This window comes from Carassius carassius, chromosome 40 (genome assembly GCF_963082965.1).
Source record: "Carassius carassius chromosome 40, fCarCar2.1, whole genome shotgun sequence".
Taxonomy (NCBI): Eukaryota; Metazoa; Chordata; class Actinopteri; order Cypriniformes; family Cyprinidae; genus Carassius; species Carassius carassius.
In genome coordinates this window covers 4,298,668-4,324,223 of record NC_081794.1, presented here as the reverse complement: position 1 = coordinate 4,324,223, position 25,556 = coordinate 4,298,668, and the positions used below count along the sequence as shown (strand labels likewise).

Genomic DNA, 25,556 nt, shown 5'->3' with positions numbered 1-25,556 from the left:
TTGTCATTTTTTAACAATTTGAAGTAATCAATCCATCAGCAATTTGTTATTCAGAAAGCTTTATAAAAATAAATAAATCAAATAATTTCGTTCCTCCGGATCACGAGGTGGCGCACAAAGATAACGTAACGTTTGTCTCTCGTTTCATGTGGCGTCCCCCGTAGTTTACTTCCTGTCCATGTGGTACATGTGTGAAGAGTGGATACTTACACTTTTTATTTTTTAATTAAACTGATTTAACGTGACACTTTGTGACGTCTTCGATAGTTGAGTCGAATCATAGATCAACATGGGCCCGGTAAGTTAATATGTAAATATAAAGCGCGAGTGAGGAACGTTAACGTTAATATCTCCAGCTTCTGTTAGCTTCATGTTTCTCTGCTTCACTTTCATTTAAATACGTGTTTAAGATTAAAAAACCCTTGTTTTTAAAGTATTAATTAAAACTTCGGATCGTCAGTACTAGTCTAACCTTTACTGTTTATCATAATGTACTAGTCTATTGTAATAAACTAACGTTACACTTTTCAGCCCTGCCTTATTGTTTCATTATAACATTACTATACTACATTTGTCCCTAATATTATAGTATATAGTGTATAGTATTAATATTTTATATCTTGAGAGGATTCATTTGTACTAACCTATATTCACCTTTAATCTGAACACCGTTTATTTCTATGTAAAGTAACTCATTTTATACAGATTTTCAATTATTGCTGTTTTTAACCCGTTAACTGCCACTGGCCCACTGGCGGGCCCAATTGCCATTACATGTTTTAAACAGTAATATCTTAGTCTGAACCTAAAGTAATCTTGTCAAACTATATATCATTGGAAAGCCTAAAGACTGTAGTCTTGATTTTTGGTGACTGATTTATGAAATATTTTACAGAGCAACTGTAATTTATTAATTTGCAAGAAGAGTACTCATCAGAGTCAGAAAGTGCGTTCTGACCTTTACTTTGAAATAGTGATGCATAGATGAAATCATGAAAAATCTTTACTCATTTTCATGGAGAGTGTTCAAAAGATAACATCCGTTGTATTTTTTGAGAAAAAAAAGGTCTAAAAGTGTTTTGAATATATAGAAAAATCAATAGCTTATCCTTTTTTGATGCATTGTGAACTATAAGTCCAGGGTTCTTGTAGCATGTCTTTTATGTGTTTTTTTTAGGTTAAATTGAAATCAAATACTGCCATACTGACCCTTAATACTTCTGATTGTGATGTCTACTTCATAAATATTGAGAAAAGTGTGGAAAAACATGTTTCAGGTCACTCAAACCATTTATGGAAATGAAGGCGCCCTTAAAAGGCTACTAATGGGGTTTGATGGTCATGTGATGGTCACAAAATCTCACTGAAAGCTAATTATTTGAGATATCAACCTCAAATTTGGAACATAACTTGTTCAGAATTTCGGTTTTGATTTTCTAGCAGTTTTAGAGTAAAACATGATTTGTAAAATATATGTTTATATAAAATATAAATATTTAAATTATTATATTTTATATTTTCATAAAATTCCATATCTTTTCTGTTATATAATCAGTATTTATCTGTCAAGTGTCTGCTTTAAAAAGAGACCAACCTTAAGTGTGTGGACCAAAGCATTCAAAATGTATAACAGTTTAAGTTGGAAATGTTATTTTACGTCCATGCTCATAAAGTGGAACATTAAAAATAGAGCAAAATTATTTAAAATCAAATCATTTGATTTTAATGTAGACTCTCTGGTGGAAAGCGGTAATGAAAATCACATTTTGGCATATGATATTCTGTTTTGCTTCATCTGTCATGTAAAGACCGACGTCATCATGTCTTATGTATAACTGTAGCATACACTAGCATGCATTATTAGCTGTGCTTTTATTTATCTTTCACACAAGGCTTCCAAAAAGAACAAGAAAAAGAAGCCTAGCTTCAGAAAATTGCTGAAAACCAGCAATCTGAAGCTAGAAAACAAGCAGAAGAATCGTCAGTTTAAGCAACAGAGCTCAGCTAAGAAACAGCGCAAAGAGCAGAGGAAACTTCGGCAGGCCATCACAGATGTCTCTCATAAGACCCTCAAACCCCTGGAGCGCTACAAGAAGAAACTAGGTGAGAGACACCGTTTTATATGAACTCTCATGCTGTGTGTTCGCAAGGTTTTATAATACTGATGTATCATAACAGTAGGGGAAGAAGAGGAGGATGAGGAGGAGTTCCTGGAGTCTCTGCCTGTGGACATGATGGATGAGGATGACCTCGAACAGATCAGAGCCATGGCAAAGAAAGCTTCCTTTCTGACTCGAGACATCTCATCCTGGTAACCAGCAGCAGCACACTTGAAAACATTTGTAGACTCATAGTAATCTGCTGATTGTCTTGTTGTGATCATGTTTCCTCTTTTCTTTTGCAGCGCTCCAGCACATGCCAAAAAGCGTAAATCCGAGCAGCCTCTGGAGAAGTATGAGAAGATGCCCAGGAAGATGCAGCGGGAGGAAGAGAAAGAGCTCATTCATCTGCTGCCCATCAAAGACAAGAGCGGCCTGATCCCTCAGAGCATGGAGAAACCTGGTGTGTTGGTGTGATCACATGACTTTCACTGAATGCTGCGGTGCTACAAAGGAGGATTTGGGATTAAATTTGTCTGATCATTTCCTCTAGTTGTGCCGGAGGCCGAGGAAGAGGAGGATCCAATCGACCAGGATGAGTTCAGTAAAGGTTGGTGTGGATTTTCTTGTAACCTTGAAATGGCTTTAACCTCAATTTCCAAACTCGAAGTTTATATTTTGATAATTTAGCTACACAATTGCATGTTCATGGTTCTCTGACATGCAGGTTTGATTACGCGTATTATTGCATATCTATATATTTGTGATTTTGTTTTAAAAATATCAGAGGAGGAACCCGAGAGCGTTCCATTGTTAACTCCTCAGGAGCAGCTAGAGCTCCGCGCTCAGACACTGATGGAGAAAAAACTGCGCATGGCAAGTCTGTCGTCTGCAGTGCTTGCTGATCCACATGTCAATGTAAGACAGCCCTTCACAGGCATCTTCTGGGTTTGATCTGGATCGTCGTCACATGTGTGATGATGTTCCTCATGTGTTGCAGATCAAGAAGCTGAAGGAGTTGAGGGCGATGCTGATGGAGACGGACCCGTGCGTCGCCGTCACGGTCAGAAAACTAGTCATGGTGTCCCTCCTGGAGGTGTTTAAGGACATCGTGCCGTCATATCGAATCCGACCTCTGACGGAAGAGGAGAAAGCTGCGAAGGTGTTACATTAGATTTCTTTGTGCATAAAAGAGTTGAGTGCACTATGAAAATATGTTGAAGCTAATAGAGCAACCAGTCCAAAACGGCATTTCTTGAAAACGAGCTGCAAGAACAATCAGGAAATGCTTGGATTTCTGATGGCAGACAGATGAATGCAGTGTCACATTTTGGGCTCCCACATGTGCTTACTAAAAATATCTCAAATTATGGTTTTAGGAGGTCTTAAATTTGGAGGATTGCAAAAAAAAACTAAAACTTAATAGCGATAATTTAATGCACATTCAAAGTCACACTGCAGCACTATTGCACATTTAAAAACGATTCGCATTCAATGAATATCACAAATTTATGGCAAACTACTGCTGATGAATTGCATTCTTTACTTTATGGTGTTTATATTGTAATATATTTAACTTAGTTGTAAGAATGCATATTTTAAATCTCTTTCTGAGTGAGCATCTCGATTTTAAAGCACAGACATTTCAAAATTAGGGACGTAACGATTCACCGCGAGCTGGATGAAAATCAATTCAAATATGTGACGATTCAAATCGGTTGAGATGCTAAACAATCACAATTCATTTAGGGCTAGGACTTTATATGAATGCATGTCTGAAGGGAACTTGCTGTCTTTATAAAAGTCTAGATTAGTGCTGGGCGGTTTGACCAAAAATGTATATACCGGTTTTTTAAAGAATTATACCGGTTTTCCGGTTTATGACGTTTTTTTTTTTTTTATGCATAATCAGGTGTACAATGCATTTTCTGCTGGTTGATATTCCAAGACGTGCTTGCGGCTAAGGTGCAAATTGCCCGACAGCACTTGCATAAAATGGATATTATATATGCATAATCTGCCTGCGGTGCATATGCAGTCCGCAGCACAGACTCATTGTGCTTTCACACAGGACATGTTTGCAGTCCACTACTGATCCGCATCAGTTTAGTCCACAAACACAACATTTGTTCATTGTTTTAATTTCATATCATGTAAAAAAAATATATATATATATATATATTTTTCAGCATCGTAAGTCTTTTATCACAGAACAATCTTTCATATACAAATTAGTTTAAACTCAATAAATATAAACAACGCATTATTCATGCATTTTACTTTTAGGTTTGTATAATAAGCTGCTCAAGCAAGCGGCAAAACATTTAAACAATAATTAGCCTACTTGTTAAAATATTTAAAATTAAAACACCACAGACAGAAACATTTCTCGTGCATTTTGCATTTAAATCTTTATCACAAGCAATCCCACGGGTCATATAATGAACTTTGTTTTTCTGCTTCCATAAAAGTTAACATATTGTTTTCCTTGTTTATCTAAAAGTGCTCTTTTTCTTGTTTTAAACCTAGCCAAAAACCCATGTGACTGCGTTTCCATGTCAATCCATGTTAATTTTTCCCGCGAACAATGTGCTTTCACTTTAATTCAGTGCCTGCAGCACAGCAAAAATAGACTCAGCACGTTAACAATCGCTGCACTGCTGCAGAGCACCGCTCCTTGAACACCCTGACCGCAACCTCGTGCAGCTGGAATCCGTTAATACGCACAGCAGAAGGACTGTGTGAAACGGGCGTTATAACGTAACACCAGAGCACTGCTGTGTTTACCCTCACCACGTCTCGCAGTCGCTGCTTAGAAGTGCGACATTGTAAAGGGTCCGTCTGAAACAGTGTCACGCGGCCGCAGCGCAGCATAACGTTCGTTCCGAACGCTGAGTTATTAAATGTATGGCGGTATATTCAAAATTAACATCGTAACGAAAATATACACCGATTTTCGGTATGAACCGGTTTACCGCCCAGCACTAGTCTAGATGGTATTTTTTTATTTTAATTTTTCCTCTGTATAATGCATATTAAAGTTCATAAGTACAGTGCTGATTTGTTTACAGCGGAAACCAAGGAAACACTTTAAGCGCCACCTGCTGGCAGAGCGTGAATATGCATCTCCTTCAGCTCTGCTGTTTCATGCAGATTTTATGTATAGTTTCACAAAACTGAAGTCTAATCATTCTGTTTTTGCTTCAAATTTCAAAATTATACAATCTAATTTAGATAAAAAAAAAATTGCTCATCTTGCATGTATGCTACATCTTTGTTTGGATCATGATTAAAATGCAGTGGTTGCCTTTAATTTTAAATGGAAAGAGCACAGACAAAGCCTTATTTTGTTTATATGAAGAGATTTATTTTATTTGTGTTATTTGATTTAGGGCTTGTTTTAAAATATCAATTTAGTTTTATTTATATTTGCATTATATTTAAATTTTGTCATTTAGCAGACGCTTTTATCCAAAGTGACAATAGAAGCAATCAAAACCAACAAAAGAGCATTAATATCCAAGTGCTATATATTATTATTATTGTGTTATATTTCAATTTCACAAAGAAAGGTGCAGCATTTTGTCCAAGCAATAATAAAAGGACACATTTAATTTATAATTTGTCTTAAATATCATTGTTAAACTAAAAAACAATTGTGAATTGAATCATGAGTTGAGTGAATCGTTACATCCCTATTCAAAATAAGAGTCCTGCTGTATTATAATTAAATGTCCTTCATTGTCCCTCAAATGCTTTTTCTGGTCATTGTTGATATTTTTGGGTGCATACTAACCTGTATTTAACATTTAGTTCAACGTAAATCCTTGAAGCTTCTTCCTGGGCTGCTATTATTGAACACTATTATATAGAAATTATAATAGCTTGTTGTCTTTCTTTAAACAAATTATTATTGTATCGGCAAAATCCATTATCAGTCAATCTCTAGTATGTGTGTATTGATATATTACAATAAATATACTAACATCAATGCGTATATATATATATATGTATATATGTATATGAAATTACTAAGAATTTTGCATTTGCAGTTACCGTTTTGCAAGAATCTGACAAGTTATGTTTGTTTGAGTATGATTGGATTTGTTATACAGTATTACATTTATTTGTGCACATCTTTAAAAGTCTTCAATATGATTTTAAAAACTGCAGATACGCTGTTTATTTTTTGAAAGGTTATGATTATTTCAGTCTGAGAGGTCCGCGTGTACATGCATAAAAGCACAGAAGTTAAAACGGACCTGTTTGTTTTTAACAGTGAGAGTGAAGAATGCTCATCAGAAGTCAACTCAAAAGAAGACAACAATATTAAAATGCAAGAAATAAATGCCCCATTCAAGCATTCTTTGTTCTTCGCCAGGTGAAAAAAGATACACTGCAGCTGAGGGAGTTCGAGGAGGGTCTCGTCAGCCAGTATAAGTTTTACCTGGAAGATCTGGAACAGACAGTCAAAGGTACATCAAGTGCTCTGTGCTTCCCATCAGCCCACTGGTTCTCATCACCTCATCTGATCTGATGCTGTTTCAGACTGGAAGCAAAAGAAGCAGAAGAGAAGTCAGGCCGTGTCTCTTCAGAGTTATAAAGGTCTGGCTGAAGTGGCCATCAGGTGCATCTGTGATCTTCTGGTAGCTCTGCCACACTTCAATTTCCACAACAACATCGTAGTGATGGTGGTGCCTCTGATGCGCGACCCTGACAGGAAGGTCAGTCTGCTAGCTGTGTTTGCTGGAAGGACTCAACGTTTGGAGGTTTGCTCAGCGTCTGGATGTGGTTGTTTTGTGCTCAGGTGTCTGAGATGTGTTGTGCAGCCGTCAGCAGACTGCTGAAGCAGGATAAACTGGGTCAGGCCTCGTTAGCGGTGGTCAAGGTCATCTCAGGCATGGTCAAGAGCAGGAACTACAACGTCAAACCTGAGGTACAAGAGCTCTTAACAGTTCAGACCAGTTCTGTCTCATCTGTCAGTGCTGTGCAGAACGAACAGACCGAATGAACACCACATAAACTGATTCAAATTGAGATTTTGATTGAAATGATTTAGAACTTGTAAACAGTTTGGTCTTTTCTTTTAATTAAAGAACATGGTCAGATTTTGACTTTATTATTATTAGTAGTAGTAGTAGTTTTATTGGTTTTTATTATATAGCTAAATATAATAAAAATATATATTAATACGCATTAAAATTATATTTTATAGAGTTCTTGTATCCCTGCATTTATTAATAATGTTTTTAATTACTGTTATTTTTACCATTTGCATCATAATTTGAGTTAAAATTATAGTATTTTTTTGTTTTAATATTTAATTTCAGTTAAACCAAATGAAAACGAGATTTTGGCTTGAAAAGCAGCTAAAATATTTTTTTTGTTTACTTTTTTATATTAAGGCTGATATACTTTATTTTAATTTTAATTTGATTTTTTAATTATTTCAATTAATGATGTATTTTTTATGGTTTGTTTTTGTTAGCTTTATTAACGCTGGTCTAGAGTTTTGAATTTGCAACACAAATTATATATATATATATATATATATATATATATATATATAAAACACAGGAAAGTATAGTTCACTATAGTACAGAGAAGTTGTACTTCTGATAAATTCTCTGATTTTATTGGCTCAGGTCAAACTAAATCCGCAAGGGTCATGGTATCATTACTAAACTGTGACTTTAGCCATGTGTTAAGTTATGATTTTGAGTTCTGAATGGCTGATATTTTACTTGTGTGTTGTGAACGCACAGGTGCTGAACTGTCTTCTCTGTCTGAGAATAAAAGAAGTGGAAATGAAGAAAGATACAGAAGATACTGCGCCGAAAAAGAAGTTCATGTCCTTCAAGGAGAAGCGGACAAATTTGTCCAGGATGCAGAGGAAGGTCTGAACTGGGCTGAATGATATTTCACATAAATGTAATGATTGGAAGTTGTGCAGGAATATGAGTCAGTGGTCAATAAGTAATCTCTTCTGCTCACCAACGATGCATTTATTTGTTGAAAAATACAGTCAGAACAATTACATTTAAAATAACCGGTTTCTATTGGCATATAATTTAAATAATTCATTTCTGTGATGCAAAGCTTCATTGTTAGCATCATTTCTTCGGTCACCACTGATATACCTGTTCTTTGTGTTTCGTGGCCTTAATCAAATCTTCAACAGTGGAAGAAAGCAGAGGAGAAGCTACAGAAAGAGCTTCTAGAAGCTGAGGCTTCAGAGAACAAGGACAAGAAAATAAAGTTGGTGAGTGTTGCTACAGTCGTGTAGGAATGTGCTGGACCTCGTGTAATGTGTATTCACTTTGGCCCATCATTTTATTCCAGCACACGGAGACGCTGAACATCGTGTTCCTCATCTACTTCAGAATCCTGAAGAAAGCTCAGAAGTCCATCTTACTGCCCTCTGTTTTAGAAGGCCTCGCGAAGTAAGAGCCACGTGATATGTGTAACTGCTTTATTATAGTGTTATTACACTGTAATAAAGCGTTCTTGATTAACCTGGGTCACACTGTTTCCTGCAGGTTTGCTCACTTGATAAACCTGGAGTTCTTCGATGATTTGTTGGCGGTGCTGTACGGTCTCATCGCATCAGGTGTAAGTGTTTCTAGCAGGAGCGCCTGCTTCACCTCACGCTTCACACATTAACATCTCAGCGTTTTCCTTCTCGCAGGATCTGACGTATCGTGAGAGCCTTCACTGCATCCTCACATCCTTCCACATCCTCTCAGGACAAGGTCAGTGCTCCGCCACAGCTCTGCTATCACAAACATCTCGTCCTCACTGAGCTGAAACACGTGTGTGTGTGTTTGCTACAGGTGACGTCCTCCACATCGACCCGCTGAAGTTCTACAACCACTTATACAAAACGCTGCTGACGCTGCACGCAGGTGAGATCTCCAGAGACTCTTTGTTCGGCACATGCACTGACACTGGCTAATATTTGAAATATGAGCGGGAACATCAGTCGCTTACATTTATTTTTAAGAATTAGATGCGAGACCTTCTGAAAACCATATATCAGGAGTTTAAACTAAAATGGTTTAAAATGCATGATTTTCACCACAATAAACATGATAATCAGATGTTTTTAGCAGGTACGAGCTGTAATGGTGCAGCTCTATTCTGGAAAAGGGGGCGGGGTGCAGCAGCTCATTTGCATTTAAAGAAACGGGCACAAAAACTGTGTGTTTCTGCTTCCACTCAATATAGGCATTTTCAAAATAATATAATAAATGATCTGTGGGATGTTTGGAGCTGAAACTTGACAGACATTCTGGGGACACCATAGACTTGTATTACCAGGAGCATATCAGGTGTCCCTTAAGAAACATTCGCTTGAGATGTAAAAAGTACAAATGAAGGCCTGGTTTCACAGACAAGGCTTAGACTAAGCCAGGATTAGACCATAGTTCATTTAGGCCATGCAAGTAGTTCTTCTTGACATGCCTTCGAAAAAAACATTACTGGTGTGCATCTTGAGGCAAAACAAAGGCACTGATATATTTTAAGATCAGTCGGTACATGTTTCTTTCAGTTGAAACATTTTAGTCTGGGACTAGGTTTAAGCCTCGTCTGTGAAACCAGGGGTATATCTTGTTTCCTGAGAAACTGAACATGAAGTTTATACTCAAAACAAGACTTCTTATGTCATTCTGTAACTTGATTTAAGGGTCTTTGCACTGGAAATAAGACAAAATTATTAATAATGAAGGTTATGAATTTACCTTCATAAAAACTGCAGAATTACTGGACTATTATTGAACATAAAATTCATAAATGTCATTAGCTGTTTCCCTCCATGTATTTTTAAGCTAGTTTTGGGATATTGCATAAGAACATTGGATTGAAACACCATGATGTGAAGAAAATATTAATATGCACACAAAAAAGAAAGTAAATGCTCAAATGAGGCAGATTTTTGAATTCTTTGGGGAAATGTATGCATGATCTGCTGCCCAAAAAAACATCTGTTTCAATTTTTAGAAAATTGCATCTAAATTTCTTAAATAATTACAAAGAAATGGCCAGTAACACATTAAATGTGAAATGTTGAATTAGAAAAGACTGACTGACTTATAAAAGTAATGTTTTATAGTAGCCTGGTTAAAACCAGACCCTTTTCAGTTGAAACTGAGTTAGGGTCTGGCAAAGCCTATTAGACGTCTCGTTTCTAAAGGGGCGTCACCGACGGACCTCGTTCAAATGCCTCTGGGCGCAATTGGATAGACCTAAAACCAATCAGAGCGATGAAGGAGATGACGTATCCAGTCGGTAAGACAGCGATAACATCTTTTTTAGATATGAAGGCTTCAAGTGTTGTTCTTTGCTCGGGTTTTAACGCAAAGTTAAAGTTTAAATCACTTAAAACAGACGCGATAGCAGTTTCGAACGAATGTTCCTCTGCAGCATCCATCTTTGTAATGTACAAAATCTGCTTTACCGTCGCTGCGCTGTCGTCATCGTGTAAACCCCGCCTCAACGTTTCTGATTGGTGCCGCGATTTCGGCGGCACAGAAACGAGCTAGATAGTCCTCTTTGCCAGACTATTCTGTAGAGAGAATTGAAATTCGCCGGAAGTAGTCTGGGTTTTCCCAGGCTAGTTTTATAGTGCAGTTGACTAATCTGTTTACTGTCTAAAATATTTGATCATTTATAATATACTTATTGTTTGAGTTAAAGTCTAAAGCAGCTTGTTTCCACCACAGGATAAAAAATGGCATTTTATAACCGCATTTGTTATCTCTCAATTCTTCTGACAATTACCTTTTAATGTCTTTATTCTGTGCTGGAAATGAAAAATAAAAATGAAAGATAGAAGAAAGAAAGAAAGAAAGAAGGAATGAGATTCAAACTTGCAAAAGAATTCTGAGAACAAAAAGTTAGAATTGTAATATAAATGTGCAAAACTGAAGTAGAATTGTGAGAGGAAAAGTCAGTCTTGTCAGTCTTTTTATTCTGTGGCAGAAACCGGTTTCTATAAAGATATCATTAAAATGATTTGTTACGATTACGTCCCAGGCTTGTTTTGCATGATTGCATTTGTTGCCATTTCATCTGTGCAAGTAAATATTATGTAGGAAATATTATGCCTGATGCTCTGTCAGTTTCTCTTGAACACATCAGACGGTATGTATAAATGTTTTATGCAATAGTCTTTGTTGTGGATGGAGCTGACTGTTGTCTTGGATGGGCTGCAGGAGGAAGGAACGAGGACACGGCGATCGTGCTGCAGTGTCTGGACGTCATGCTGACCAAACGCAGGAAGCAGGTGACTCTGCAGAGGGCGCAGGGCTTCCTGAAGAGACTGAGCACGCTCAGTCTGCACCTGCTGCCGGACTCCAGCGTGGGCATCCTGGCGGCCAACAGGACGCTGATGCATGTGAGCCAGCATCGCTGCTCCTCCTCCATCTCCCTGCTCTCTGAACTGTGAATTAATTGTGCTGAGTTAATTGTGTGTGGTTTTTGTGTAGACCTTCCCTAAGTGTGACATCCTGCTGGATAATGAAATGCAGGGCAGTGGTGTGTATCTGCCAGAGCTGGATGTGCCCGAGTACTGCAACCCTCAGAACACGGCACTGTGGGAGCTTCACTTACTGAAGGTGTCTGTCACTCACTCACTGACAATCAGATTCAAACATTAAAAACATCAACTAAATTAAGTTGCACCTTACTGTAAGTTGTTGAGAGAGAAAAAACACATTTTATTATAACATTCATAGACATTATAAACATTTACTTTCATTCTTCAAATATAATGGTGTTCAGAACAGGTATGCAAAAATGATAATACATGTATAAAACAAACATAAATGATAGTGGCAGGACTAAATGAATCTATTTGAAGCAGAAGGCTGTTGTTTCAGAGACACTATCACCCCATGGTGAGGAAGTTTGCAGCTCATCTGATGAAAGGCGCTCCTAGTGAAGGGTCAGGTGCGCTCAGCATGGAGCTCAGCAGAAGGTACTGAGGCTACGCCTCTTTTCTCTGCTTCATTTGGATTAAGATGGATATGACGATTTTTCATTGTATTTGTCAGGACTCCAGTGCAGCTGTTTGAAGACTACAGTGTTAAAGACATGACCTTTAACCCTCCTGTTTCACGACCTCCCTCAAAGAAAAAGGTATTTTCTTTAGTCAAACTAACAATGCTTTGAATAAGTCTGTCGTGTAGTTTTATCTTCTAAATATTTATTCCACTTGTGTTGCAGGAACATTTCACAATCGGTGATGCGTTTTTAGATTCTAAGCTGAAGACGCTGATCGATGCTGCTCTTCAAAACCAGAGCGAGCAGACGAGTCTAGACTTCACGTTACAAAACACACAGCCGGAGACATCAATGACTGTGAACTAAAAACTGGTTTCTCTTTTTTTCAATCAGTTTGTGTAAAATAAATGCTCCACGATCCCAGCAGTCTTTGAGTTTATCACAGGCACTGATGTAAAAGAAGCGTTTCACCAAACATGGATCATTTTTCAACACTATTTATTGATGAATGCGGTTGATTCAGTGGTTTCAAGTAAACAAATAACCCAATATTGACATCACAATATTGATGATACATTCCTATAGAGCTTTATGTGTGCTGAAAACCATCACTAGTAGAAAGGTCAACATGTTTTAGAGTTCTTAGATTAAGTAAAATAACAGTATTGAGTCACACTATACACTTGCCTGTTCGAAACAAAGCGATGGGAAATATACATTGAAAAGACAATGCTGTAGTGGACCACAAATAAAATAACACTTCAATAGTTCCTACAGTCACTTAAATTTTAGTTCCTTAAATGTCAAAATATTTAATATCTTTAAAGAGTGCTAAAAATCTAAATTAAAAAAATACAAACATTACACATGACTACAGTACGAACAGGCTGAAGGAACATTCATGCCCTTACAAATAAATAAATGCAGATTTCATAATTATGTACTCTCGTTCATATGTACACGTCTGGAAAACTACAGCCGACCTGGGCTATAACGTTCAATAAATTATGAAAGATTTCATTTCAAGAAAGAAAATGGACCCCTTAAAGTTGAAGAAGAAAGCAAAGCTTTAGGTGATTCAACTGCTATGCAGTGATTTTAAAAACACATGAATATATTATAGCAAAATGTAAATTTAACACAAAAAAGGAACTGGCTTTCAATAATTACAATAATTATATATCTTAATGTATTGATTTTAAATTAAAATATTCCCAAACAGGCAATACAAGTGCCAGTAAGATCTTGAGCTCTGCATAAATGCAAGAATAAAAATGTTTTAGAAATAATTATTTGCACTGCAGCTGCAAATGGGGAAATAAAAACAAAAGCAAAAGTGCAACAAGAACGAACTATATAAAAAATTACAAGCTATAATAAAATAAAGAAATAAATCAATAACATACATTAAAAAAAACTATTTAAAAGTGACGTTTCTTCAAATGCTTGTTTTTGTAATACTGGTAATAGATTTGAGGCAGTTTACAGAAAGGTACCATTCAACACCTTGCATTTGTCTTTTTTTTTTTGCTGTTGGTCATTAAAATGCAGTGCAGGACGTGTGCAATAAAAGCCATCGAATTAAATTAGCTGCTAAAATATGCAGAACAAATCTGCCTTGCATCTTTCTAAACATCTTGTGCACATTTGCTGTGAACTCCAAACAAATCAAACCATATTTAAATTCAGAAAAGTAATCCTAAAGTTTGGAAATCAATAATTTAGCTTCTAAAAAAAAAAGAAAGAAGGATAGTGTTAAGCTAATGTGCTGGGAGCAGTATGCTGCATGATTTCATTTCAGCCAATCCAAAAAAGACGTCAATAAAGTATTTAAAAAGCTTTCAAAATAGCTGGACTTCAAGGTAATGTGCAAAACCACAAATAAAAAATGAAATGCATACAGATGCATTCACTTACAGTACTGTTAAAAAAGGAAAAAAGTACAGAAGTGAGGAGAAACTGCCTTCATCGCCGTCCTCGACCCATCAGCAGGTCATCGTGTTCTGCACGGGACGAGCTCAGGGGGCCGTCAGGCTGGACTGTGTCTCAGTGAACACTGGAGGTGCTGCTCGGGTCTGGACTCATTTGTGCAGCTTCCAGTTCCTCAGCAGTGGTAGGGTCCAGGGGGACGGGGCAGGGGTGGGATCGCTCCGAGAACCTGAGTGTCCCTCAGCCATCCAGGCCTTCATCTCCATCGACAGAGAATCTGATTTCATCCAAAAATGAAAATTATCATTAATGACTCACCCTCATGTCATTCCAAAAATTGTTTAACAAGTCTCTTACGTGCAGCAAGACGCCATTTATTTGATCAAAAATATGTTAATATTGTGAAATATTATTACAATTTAAAATACGCTAAGTTTTTTCTGTTGGAAATCTGAATTTTCAGCATCTTTACTCCCGTCTTCAGTATCGGTTGACATGAATCAAAGTGAGGCTGTGAGGAACAGACATGCAGTGTTTTCAGATGTACTTGAGCTCCTAAGGTTCCGTCTAATTTTTGTCTAAAGTTTAACAGGCTCATATTCATTTGCAGCAAACTGTGTACGGTGTCAACTCTTGATTGAAGTCTATTAAATATTACATGCTATTAATCATTTTTCCACTGGTGGTAAAGACATGGTGCACTGTTAATTAATAACATTAGTTAATGACAGATAAACAACAGCAGACATCAACCAGCAGTCACCTCTGCATCTGGGATACCATACAAAAATCAAACCTAGACTAAATCATACACAAAATGAACATTTCAATGTTTCTTAATGGGAACAGATTTAGAATATATACAATTAAATACAGAATGTATAAAAAATAGAATTCCATCACTTGGTCACCAGTGGATGCTCTGCAGTGAATGGGTGCCGTCAGAATGAGAGTCCAAACAGTTGATAAAAACATCACAATAATCCACACAACTCTAGAACATCAACAAATGTCTTGTGAAGTGAAAAGCTGCATGTCTGTAAGAAACAAATCCATCACTTTTAACTTTAAACTGTAACTTCTGGCCAAAACACAAGTTGATAATGTCCAGTGTAAATGTTCATCCCCTGCTGTCCACCAACATACTTTATAAATGTTTTGAACTGTTTGGGCTTTTCTTAATGTTTTTGAATTAGTTTCTTACAAACACACAGATTTCTCTTTACAAGATTTTAATTGATGGACTGGATTGCTTGTGGATTACTGTGATGTTTTTATCAGCTGTTTGGACTCTCTTTCTGACGGCACCCATTCTCTGCAGAGGATCCATTGATGAGCAAGTGATGCAATGCTACATTTCTCCAAATGTTCATCTATGTTCATCAAATTTTCATTTCTGGACACCAGTTGAATGTGTCCAAGTAAGCAATCTGTCTGATTTCAGACTGACTGTGTAATATGTTGTGTGTTAGTGTCTAGTACCTCGTGAGAGCTCCATGCACTGCACACACACACTGCAGAGCGTTCCTTCACTGCGAGGCCTCTGGCAGAGGCACCATGCTGGGACATGCACCCTTCTCTTCCTTACTGTGTGTCGACTCGTGAGCCGCTGAGCCGTTCGTGTTCACAGTCAAGCTCCGACTCCGACCCGTCAGCTTCCGTAACTCACTGGCAAAAGACACGCCCCTCCGCTTGTCCTCACGGGCGATCTGAGAGACAGTTCGGGTTTGAATAATGAAATCAATCATTCTATCAATCACAGTATATATACAAATTTACTTAACACAAATAAAGTTTTAGGCCTTATAAAAGGTTTTCTAAAAAACATGTCTATAGGAAACATTCTTTTTTTTAATATAATATTTTTAATCCTAAAATATGCTAAAATCTACACAATTTAAAAATTTTATTTTATAAAGATGTATAAATGTGTCTTTTAATGCAATCTACACACATACACACAACAAATGATTCAATAATCAACAATGATAGAAAAATGTATGGAAATTAAAGAAAGAAAAAAAGACCGTAAAATACGATTCAAAAATAGGGAGTCGATGAGATGTTTTAGACAATAAATAAATAAATAAGGATGCCATAAACTGAACAAATACATTTGTTACAAAAAAAACTACTTTTAAAATAAATGTCCCTGTTCATTAAATAAATTAAAAAACATGTCTAAAAAGAAATTCCACACACATATTTATCTGTTTTCAACTTTGATAATAATCAGAAATGTTTCTTGAGCAGCAAATCAGCATATTAGAAAGATTTCTGAAGGATCATGTGAATCTGAAGACAGGAGTAATTTTTTTTGCATAGAAAATAGTTTCACTTTTTCAATATTACTGTGTTCATGTATATTCGATCAAATAACAGATTTAGAAAAAAAATAATCACACTGATCCCAAAAGTTTGAATGCTAGTGTTCCTTCAGTTTGGGGATAAGCATGTTTTGTGCTTGTGCTTCACATGAATAAGTTTTTACCTGCTCCTTGAGTTTGAGGATGAACCTCCCAGCTCCCTTCCAGCGGCTCTGAGCCTGGAACACACACTCGTGGTCCTGCAGCACACGCTGGCACGGTTTACCCGAGGAGGATCTCTTTCCAGCCGCGTCTTTAGTGAGCTCCTCCATCAGGACGTAGTCACATGGGTTAGGGTTGCTCAGGATGCTCAGAGAGTACTTGGCTTTGCTCAGAGTCTACAACAGACCACAGCGGCTTAGATTTTCTGATATTAACATGACAGGGATGAGATCTTTGAGTGAAGCAGACCTGCTGGATGATGTCCTGGGCGGTGCTGTAACGCGGGGCTTTGATGACAGTGTGAGGCTGCTCAGGAGAAACATCATGAACCTGCACCAGGAACGTGTCGTCCTCTCCGCTGCTCACCTCCTCCACCCCCTCCATCACTGCATTCGTCTCACTGATGTTCTGCTATCAGCCAGCAGGGGGAGCAACACATCAAGAATCAAATGTTGGAGGACTAAACAAAACGAATGGGTGTGGATCTTCTATGAAGTCTGTATGAGTCACTGTCGTTATGGGTTACATTTATGTTTTCCAGTGATATTGGAAATCATTTTGGGTTATTTTTGGGTCCATTCTTATCCTAATATCCTAAACTTGGGGTGTATTTTGAATAAGCTGAATGTTGTCGTTTGTCTCACATCGCTGGATGCTTCTGACGTAAAATTTGGAATGTCTCATAATAAACTGACAGATTCTTCAAATTGTCAACAAAAATATATTCTTGGGAACACTGAAAACCAGTTAACCAAAAACTGTTTTCAACAAACTAATAAAAGTGTCATAAGCAGCAAATCTGCATATTAGAATTATTTCTGAAGGATCATGAGACACTAAAGACTGGAGCAATGATTGATTTTAAATTGTAAAAACAATTCACAAAATAATTGTTTTTATTGCTTTTCTATTATCAAATGAATGCAGCCTTGGTGAGCATAAGAGCTAAAAAATCGTACCAACCCAAAACTTTTCAGTGGTTGTTTATTCCTCTTTCAAAAGTTATAAACTCAAATAGGTACTGCATAACAGGACTGGCCCTTAGAAATGTGATGAAATGAGAGCAAGCACAAACCTCTTCCTTGGTTTTCAGGTATATTCTGCCCACACATCCCTCCTGCGGCTGCCAGCTGTGAGTGACTCTCAGGAGCCGCTCGTCGTTCGCTAGGGGACGCTGCTGGGGCGCTCTCTTCGACTCGCTCTTCTCCTTGCTCAGAGGCATTTTCTCCTCCATCAGGAAGTAGTTGAAGGAGGTAGTGGGAAACAACTGGCAAGAAAGAGACTATTTAAACACGTGTTTATGTGCTGAGGGATGATGTGATGCATGTGAAGCTTGTTCCTAACGAGAGAACGGATGACAATCATGAACTTCCAGGGTTAACCCGAAACAGAATTTCAGAACTCATAAAAACAACTTCTCAAGAACTCCAAGAGAACTCTGACCACACACAGAGTGCTTCCACTGCAGCATCTGCAGTAGTTGCTCCCTGACCTTTGGTTCATTGCACTGAACAGTGTTGTGGTGTGTGCTAGCCCGTCTAAACTGGCTCGGTTCTGTTGCGCTGACACTTACAGAGTCCAGGAGCTGCTTGGCCGTGGTGTATTCATTAACACAGATTACGGTGAAGGGTTCTGGGCCTGGAGCTCCATGCACTGTCACTTTGTGCTGCTGGGCGGCTTGTCTTTCCTCCGTGCTGAACAGCTGAGAGAACAACAAAATGACAACAGAGTTCGCTTTTTTCTACATGACTAATAAACAAAAGAGCAGGTTATTAATACTGTTTCAGAGCTATTAAACAACTCCTGACAGTTAAATTAATCAAATGATTTAATCTAAATTGTTCACAGTCAGGAGTGTCATGCACCTGTTGTATTTTTGCAACAACACCAGCAAGAGAAAATACACTTTACACGGGTATAACAGTTAAACTACTACAGCCACAGCAATTCAGACAAAAACACTGTTGTTTTTAATAATTTTTAACATGCAAATACACTAAAATTAAAATTTACTCCAGTATATACTTTTTCAAACACGTTTAATTGTTACTGGCTGTTTCTTTTCATTATGACATTTACCAGCAATTTCCGAGAGAAAATAGTCTCAAAGCCAGATGGATACAAACATTTCTTTTCTCCTGGAACTGTTTTCACTTAATTTTTTTCAGTATTTTTCCAGTTTGAATGAGCATGGCACTTCTGTATACAGTAGCTGTCTTTATTATTTCCTGTTTTTATTGAAACTAGGCTGCACTGGGATGACAGGGACCGAGGGAGAGGAATGCAGCACATTCCAGAGTTTTAAAAACATCAGAAATATCCACACAATGTTTTTTTTCTTCTCAAACATGCTGGCCACTCCCCTGTGAGACTGTGAGGCACATACAGAGGAATCATCAATGTAAACACTGTCTAGTTCCACTAGTACTACATGTAACACAAACATGTGCGTGAGATCCTGGCGGCTGTGTGCTTTATGAATGCGCTCTCACCACAGACGCAGGCAGCGGTCCTCCGGTGGGGCTCTCCTCCGTCCTGCGGCTGAACATGAACAGACTAGAGATCTCCAGAGACTCGTTGTGCAGGTTCTTCAGCTGCAGGTGTCTGTAGCCTGGAATAATTCACAGAAACCAAACAAAATATCAGACAATGTTTTACAGTATATAATCAACAATCAATACAGTAAATGATCAAATGGAGTAATCTGAAGGCATAAATTATCATCCAACAATTGTTGACAGACAATAGACAGTAAAAAAAAGGTTTAATATTTTATAATATAATATATATATATATACGTAAATATTTTTAATGAAGCCAGTAAAAACGCTAATACTGTGAAATAGTATTACAGTACAAAACAAAAAAATGTAGATTCTGAAGATCATCTATAAAGCATGGTGCAGTGATCAAACATCAAGAATCAGTCCAGAAGTAATCACACAATGCTCTTGACCTGGTTTGAGGGTTTTGAGGGGCAGTATCCGTTGAGCGGTGACCTGTGAACTGTTGTTCTCCACGACAGCGATGCGCAGAAACGCCATATCCTCGAAGTGCACGTGGAACTGGAAGTGCTCGTTCCACATGGGATTGAGTGTGTTGCGGTGAATGGGCTTGGTGCGGAAATGGCAGCTGTCTGCCGGCATACCCAACACCTCCACTTCCACACAGGGACTGCCGTTTGAGTTTCCCGGACACACGTTCTGTCCCGACACAATCTGTGCACACAGTAATGAATTCATGTCTGTTAGATCAGATAAGAGTAGGTATAACACTAAACAAATGCGGGATACTTACAGTGAGAGTGTATAGTGTGGGGGTCAAGTTCTCCAGGTCTCGATCCAGAGGGTAAAACTGCTGATAGAGAGGGCAGCTTCGATCCCACAGGACCGGAGGCTTCAGCACATAACCACACTGACCATTAGCCTCGAACAGAGCCGCGTTCAGCTGCATGGGCAGGTCTAGAGGAGAGAAATCCAGCCACATCCAATCATTTTCTCACAAAATTGACTGAATTCTTGAAATAATTCTGTTAGAAAAACGCTCATCATCACATTTGAATATATGTATAGATAGTTGATTTACATGGGATTACAGATTTCAATTTAAAGGCAGTAAATAAAAAATTAAACTCCACACAAAAATACAAGTGTATTATCTAGGTGAAATGGTGTATAAAAGGACGTGGAAAGGTGCGAATAAAAGACAAGAAAAGAAAAGAGGAGGAATAGAATATCAATGTAAAATACTGAGAGGCTGGGTTTTTTTTCTTCTGTCTTTCTCTTTCTGTTTTTTTCCTGCTACATGGAAAGGTGTTCATGTGTATAGTTTAAAAGCAAAACACAATATTTTTTTATTTTATTGGTGTATAAAAGAAATAAAAATATTTCAAATAAAAACTGCTGTTTTCCTGGAATACTACAAAACAAATGGTTATATTTAATAATTGATGTATTATTTATTGGTTTAACTTAATTTAATGAATGATCTCTTTAGGCAAGACATTCCAGGTGAATGAGGTAAATTATTATCTAATTAAATATGCACAAATCTGAAGTTGGGTGCAAAATTATTGTTTCATTTTGGTGATATATAAGTCAAAGGTTTTTACAAAGGGGATTTCGGGGATCTGTTTATTATACCATGAATTAAAAATATGGCCAACAGCCCCAGGGGGGAAAAATCACTATGCTTTTTAATAATAAATATGATATAAGTCAGTCAAATTATATGAACAAACCCCTCTGTGAAAATCTTCACAAAAATAGATAAGTACGTAAGTGCTGCTGAAGTGGAGATTTCTGGCCCAGTGCAATCGGTTTGAAAAATGTATCAGAAATGACACAAATACAGTAGTCAACATTTGAAGTAGATCAAAAAAAACTCTCATCAAAGTTGTCCTAAAACCAAAAAAATATCCGTTCTTGTCTTTAACTTTTCTGATTGACTTCAAATGTTGACTAATGTAGATAAAGTCCAATAAAATAAACCCTTAAAAGTGTATTTTGGATGTTTTCTGTTCAGGGAAACACTATAAAAATGGCCTGACTGATCAGCATGGTCAATATATCAGTCGGTCACTAGCATTTACACTGGCTTAATTCCTGTCCTGAGCAGGAGATCACGCTCTTTACCGTCGGTCTGATAGTTGAGGGCGACCAGCTGGATTCCGTGAAGCCAGAAGATGAGAGGATTGGGGTTTGCGGAGTCGATGCGTGTAGCTGCAGGGTACGTGCGGAGCAGCTGGCAGCTGGTGTGCTGGATGAGTTTCTGGGAGTAGCGGCGACACAGACGCTTTGCAGCGTTCTCATTGAAAGAGGAGATGTGGTAGCATTTGGGTGTGCGGATGATGGAGCTGAGAGAGGTGCTCGGGCTCAGAGTTAGTGATGTTTGTTCCTCCCAGTTCATTCGAACGCCCTCCAGACAGGCTGCAGAAGAAACAAGAACACTGATTTTATATTAAGTTGATATTGCAACAAGTGGAAATGACCTAAAAATGTCTTTCAGAGAAACTGTTTAAAAGTGAAACTAAGCAGCATGAGATAGTTACAGTATGAGGCTGAGTCACATGCAATTTGGCAAACAGGCAAAAGCAGAAACAGAGCATGTTTGTAGAAGGGGGTAAGTCATGTCCTTATCACCACTACAGCATGCTTCGGAGTTTTGCATGTGGTTGTTCATTTTAAAAATAAAAACTTTAAAATATATAGATTAGTTTTATAAACTTCTTTCTAATGATTTGATCAAAACAGTGATTTATTCGTTAATCTGGCATCGCTAGTTCTGATTCTAAACAGCTACTGGAAAACACATCATAGATGATTGATGAAATAATAAGGTATTCTTTACTGTCAGGCAAGGATTTATCAAAGATTTTGTGCAAAAGTAAAACATGACCTATAGGATTCAAGCTTATAATATTCCAATGATTGCAAATGCATGGAAAAGACGAACTAGCGCATGTTTCAAATTTTCTTCTTTCGTGTTGTACAGAAAAAGTCAGTCATAAAGATTTGGAACATTATAAGGATGAGTAAATTCTGACAGGATTTTTTATTTAAGGTGAACTGTTAAGAAGGTAGGAAGTTATCAATTTCAGATTTAATTCAAAGAAGCACTTGCCCTTCAAAAGTGCTTCTCTTCAAAAAGCATATGCTTGTTTTCTCATACAGTCAGCCAATGGAAATAATCTGCAGAAAGGCATTTTTATGTGCTTTCGAGGGACTTCAGTATAATGGAAAACTTGAGAGCCCTTTTCCCATGGGTGCTCTAAGTGGGTGTTCTATTTCCTGCGTGCCCTGTGCACAGTTCTGTGCAAAACCGAGGCGGCTGTACCTTTCCCTGGAGCTCGGACTAACGTCACAGGCTCCCCGGGGCACCCGCGTGCAGGAGCACTGCCAAAGATGGATTTCCGGCTTTTTCTGTCTTTTCCCCTTCCAGAGCCTGATGGAGAAGGGGTGGAGAGGCCTAGTTCCCACGCACACAATAAAAACACATATGTAAGGTCACGGCTGCAGGGTATATGCTTTTCCAGAACTCAAGAGTTTGATTATGTTTGTTTGTTCAAGGCTCGCCTCTGGGACTATTACAGTTTCCAGTAGAGGCAAACACCTGAATCTAATTTGCCCATTCTTTTTTTTTTTTTTTATCTAATTCAGCAAATTCTACAGCAGCTTACATTAGCCTTGTAGCAAAAATAAGCAATAGATGAAGTGTTGCTTATTATAAATTTAAACTGTAGTTGAAGTGCGTTGCTACTTGTGGCCTGTGAGGCTACATTTGTAAAGTAGCTTTCTCAGCACAGTGCAGTCGCCCATTAAGAGGTTGCATCTACTGTACTTTTGCTAGTCAACACATTGGGTCTTTGTCAGTTGTGAATTGCATGTACAAATCACTTTATAAGTAAGCCACACAAAAATTGCATGTAGTGATGCACTGAAATATATTTTCATTTTTGGAGAAAAATTTATTTTTTAACAATTCATTAATTATTAAATTATATTCAATAATTATCACAATATAATTATGATTCTACTGCAATTTATTGCTGAAATATAAACATTGAAAGGATGTCTGTAATAAAAGCTTGCTATGGGCATTGAATGGCTTTCCAGATAAATGCAATATGTATATTTACAAGCTCTTTTATTTAACACCTTCACAGTTATTAATGAGTTGTTTCTTTCAACATGCTGTACCTTCTGATGTTCATGTAGAGTAGGTTATTGTGATTGCTTGATGGGAAGAATGCTATAAATACTGTTTAGTGAAGTTTTATAAAGTCATGAATCAACTGAAAACAGCATATTCCCAGAGGCAGAGTGAACTACAAACTTTTGTCATTGTGCTTGTATAATAAAGAAATAAGATGTAAACCTGGGAATTTGATAGCCTGACAGTAGATGACCAGATCGGAGAGCTCTTGAGCGATCTGTCTGCTCTCCTTCTCATTCTGGGGCAGGTAGAACTCCTCTCCTAGCTCCATATCAAACATCTGTACAAACATCACAGATCAAGTATGTATTGAGGTAGAAAAGATCTCAAATGTTTATCATTACAGTTCTGTACAGACCTTTCCTTTGCTTCCCGCTTTCTTAAACCGCTTGGGCATCTCATCATTAGACTCATACTGAAGTTTCTCAGTGGATGACTTGCCTTCAGGTTTGTCGTCCAGAATATTGTCTGCAGAAATGTAAAACACAAAGAAACTTCTCTACAATGACCCAAAGATAAATTTCTTCAGCCAAAACACATCATGTGATTTACAAAAACAAATAAAGAAATAATAAATGAGAACAATTCCATCTAAATACAAAAAAAATAAAAAATTTTTCCAAAAGCACATAAAGGTGAAGCAGTCATATTTGAGAGAAGTAAAGAAAGACTTATCAATAGTGTAGTCTGACACTACTGTATGCATTTACTTCTCACGCAAACATCGGTCATCATTTACTTACACTTATGTCAAACCTATATTACCATATTACCTTTCCTTTTTAGAGCACAAGAAAAAAATATTTTGATGAATGTTTTTAACCCAACAGTATTGGAGACCAGTAAATGTAAATGATGACAGAGCTTGCATTTAGAGGTGAACTATCCCTTCAGAATCAGTTTTTCTTCTCTATTGTGATCTATATCCAGGTGATATAGGGCTATACTTGAGATTTATCCATCAGGGATTTATTGGCCCAGTTGATTTCATGAGTGACATGTTAGGAATTATTGTTTCATCTTCATGTTGCACTCAGAAGGTGTGCCTTTTGAAAAGGTACAGCCCCAGTGACCGCTTTTGTACCTTTTTTTCTGAGAGTGTGGACAAGAAGAGATGTCATTTTGAAGGGTAGAGGATGTTGATGTTTTTGATTAAACACTGCATTGGGCACATTAATTAAACAAATTATGTGTGCATAGATTAATTATAAATACTGCAAATATGCCAATTAAAATGGTCATGAATTTCAAGGTAACTAAGACTTTGATGTAAAAAGTGACTGGGCTTGGTTTTGTCAACCATGAACAATGTTCTGACATCCTCAAAAAGTAACCACATCTACTGAGCGTTTATTAGATTGGGATTACAGGAGCAGTCATTCTGTAGGTGTGCAACCCACAGACACTGTCAGGACATCACTGGAGATTTAGCAAAAAGGCTATTCATTGGTCATCCGCTGATGTCTCATGAATCAATCAAAGATTTCCATTTTACAGAAACAAATCAGAAATTTGTCTCAGAAGGTAAAATCATGGCAAATGCATGCACAGCTTAGGAAAGCAGGTTGAGAATGCCCGGCATTTCACATAGCGGAGTCTCTGGGGAAAGCCGTATGGGAAAGAACAAAGTCTCTTTTAACAGGGAGCAGTGCAGGGCCTGAGAAACCAGATGGCTTTGTTTTTCCCCCACCGATGAGCCAGTGCCACAAGCAAGGTCGAGCCATTTTCAAAACGCCAAAGACGTGGAAGCAAACGTTGAAGCAAGTTTGGGTGGTTCTGTTTATACGCTGACCGTAATACCCAACTCTCAAAAAAACACTGATTTATATATGCCAGAAGCAGACCGCACACACCTGATGGCTCTCAGACATAAGCACAATTATTCTGCTTTGATTTCCTCTACTTTGAGTCCAAGCAGTCACATCACAAACCAGCAGCATATAGCAGTAAGAGCGAGACATGACATCACGACACACATTTACATGGGCAGTTGACAAGACATCTACGTCTACTAGACCAATTATTTTAACATACATTTTGATAATTTGTCTGGACAGCAAATAATACACATTTTGGCCACAATCGTACAATTATCCACTAAAATTTTAATTGTTCACCAAATAATAGAAATTAAATTGTAGAAACTGCACAGTGGTGACCAGTGCATCAGTAAACATGCCTTATCTAATTCCCAATTTTCACTAATGACTGGTCATGTATTTAATTAACTTATAAATTTGAGGAAAAAAAAGCCTAATGGAAAAGCAAAGCTTAAAAAAAA

General features: G+C 37.5%; 2 protein-coding genes across 10 annotated transcripts in view; one reads left to right on the top strand and one right to left on the bottom strand.

Moving 5' to 3' along the window:
• Window positions 1–144: 144 nt before the first annotated feature.
• Window positions 145–13,043, top strand: noc3l (NOC3-like DNA replication regulator). Its single transcript, XM_059531778.1, has 21 exons — window positions 145–298; window positions 1,893–2,103; window positions 2,179–2,311; window positions 2,405–2,562; window positions 2,653–2,709; window positions 2,887–3,017; window positions 3,100–3,261; window positions 6,481–6,574; window positions 6,648–6,823; window positions 6,907–7,035; window positions 7,865–7,996; window positions 8,281–8,361; window positions 8,442–8,542; window positions 8,639–8,711; window positions 8,788–8,851; window positions 8,933–9,004; window positions 11,315–11,496; window positions 11,588–11,716; window positions 11,981–12,078; window positions 12,155–12,239; window positions 12,327–13,043. Exons 1-21 carry the CDS (start codon window positions 290–292, stop codon window positions 12,468–12,470), a joined length of 2,421 nt encoding a protein of 806 aa, XP_059387761.1. The 5' UTR covers window positions 145–289; the 3' UTR covers window positions 12,471–13,043.
• A 1,036-nt stretch (window positions 13,044–14,079) lies between these two features.
• The window catches only part of LOC132121990 (1-phosphatidylinositol 4,5-bisphosphate phosphodiesterase epsilon-1-like), a 92,380-nt gene continuing 80,903 nt past the window's right edge, over window positions 14,080–25,556 (bottom strand). For 7 of the 9 annotated variants that reach the window (XM_059531771.1, XM_059531768.1, XM_059531773.1 and 4 more), the window contains 13 exons: window positions 23,634–23,743; window positions 23,438–23,555; window positions 22,397–22,528; window positions 21,196–21,489; window positions 19,859–20,022; window positions 19,518–19,779; window positions 19,054–19,172; window positions 18,135–18,263; window positions 17,637–17,828; window positions 16,811–16,972; window positions 16,525–16,737; window positions 15,516–15,742; window positions 14,080–14,310 (listed from right to left, as the gene is read on the bottom strand). In XM_059531771.1, the coding sequence (XP_059387754.1) occupies window positions 15,563–15,742; window positions 16,525–16,737; window positions 16,811–16,972; window positions 17,637–17,828; window positions 18,135–18,263; window positions 19,054–19,172; window positions 19,518–19,779; window positions 19,859–20,022; window positions 21,196–21,489; window positions 22,397–22,528; window positions 23,438–23,555; window positions 23,634–23,743 (2,075 nt within the window). In that variant the 3' untranslated portion in view covers window positions 14,080–14,310; window positions 15,516–15,562. The remainder of the gene's footprint in view (window positions 14,311–15,515; window positions 15,743–16,524; window positions 16,738–16,810; window positions 16,973–17,636; window positions 17,829–18,134; window positions 18,264–19,053; window positions 19,173–19,517; window positions 19,780–19,858; window positions 20,023–21,195; window positions 21,490–22,396; window positions 22,529–23,437; window positions 23,556–23,633; window positions 23,744–25,556) is intronic. The other 2 variants (XM_059531770.1, XM_059531777.1) reach the window with 1 other exon arrangement.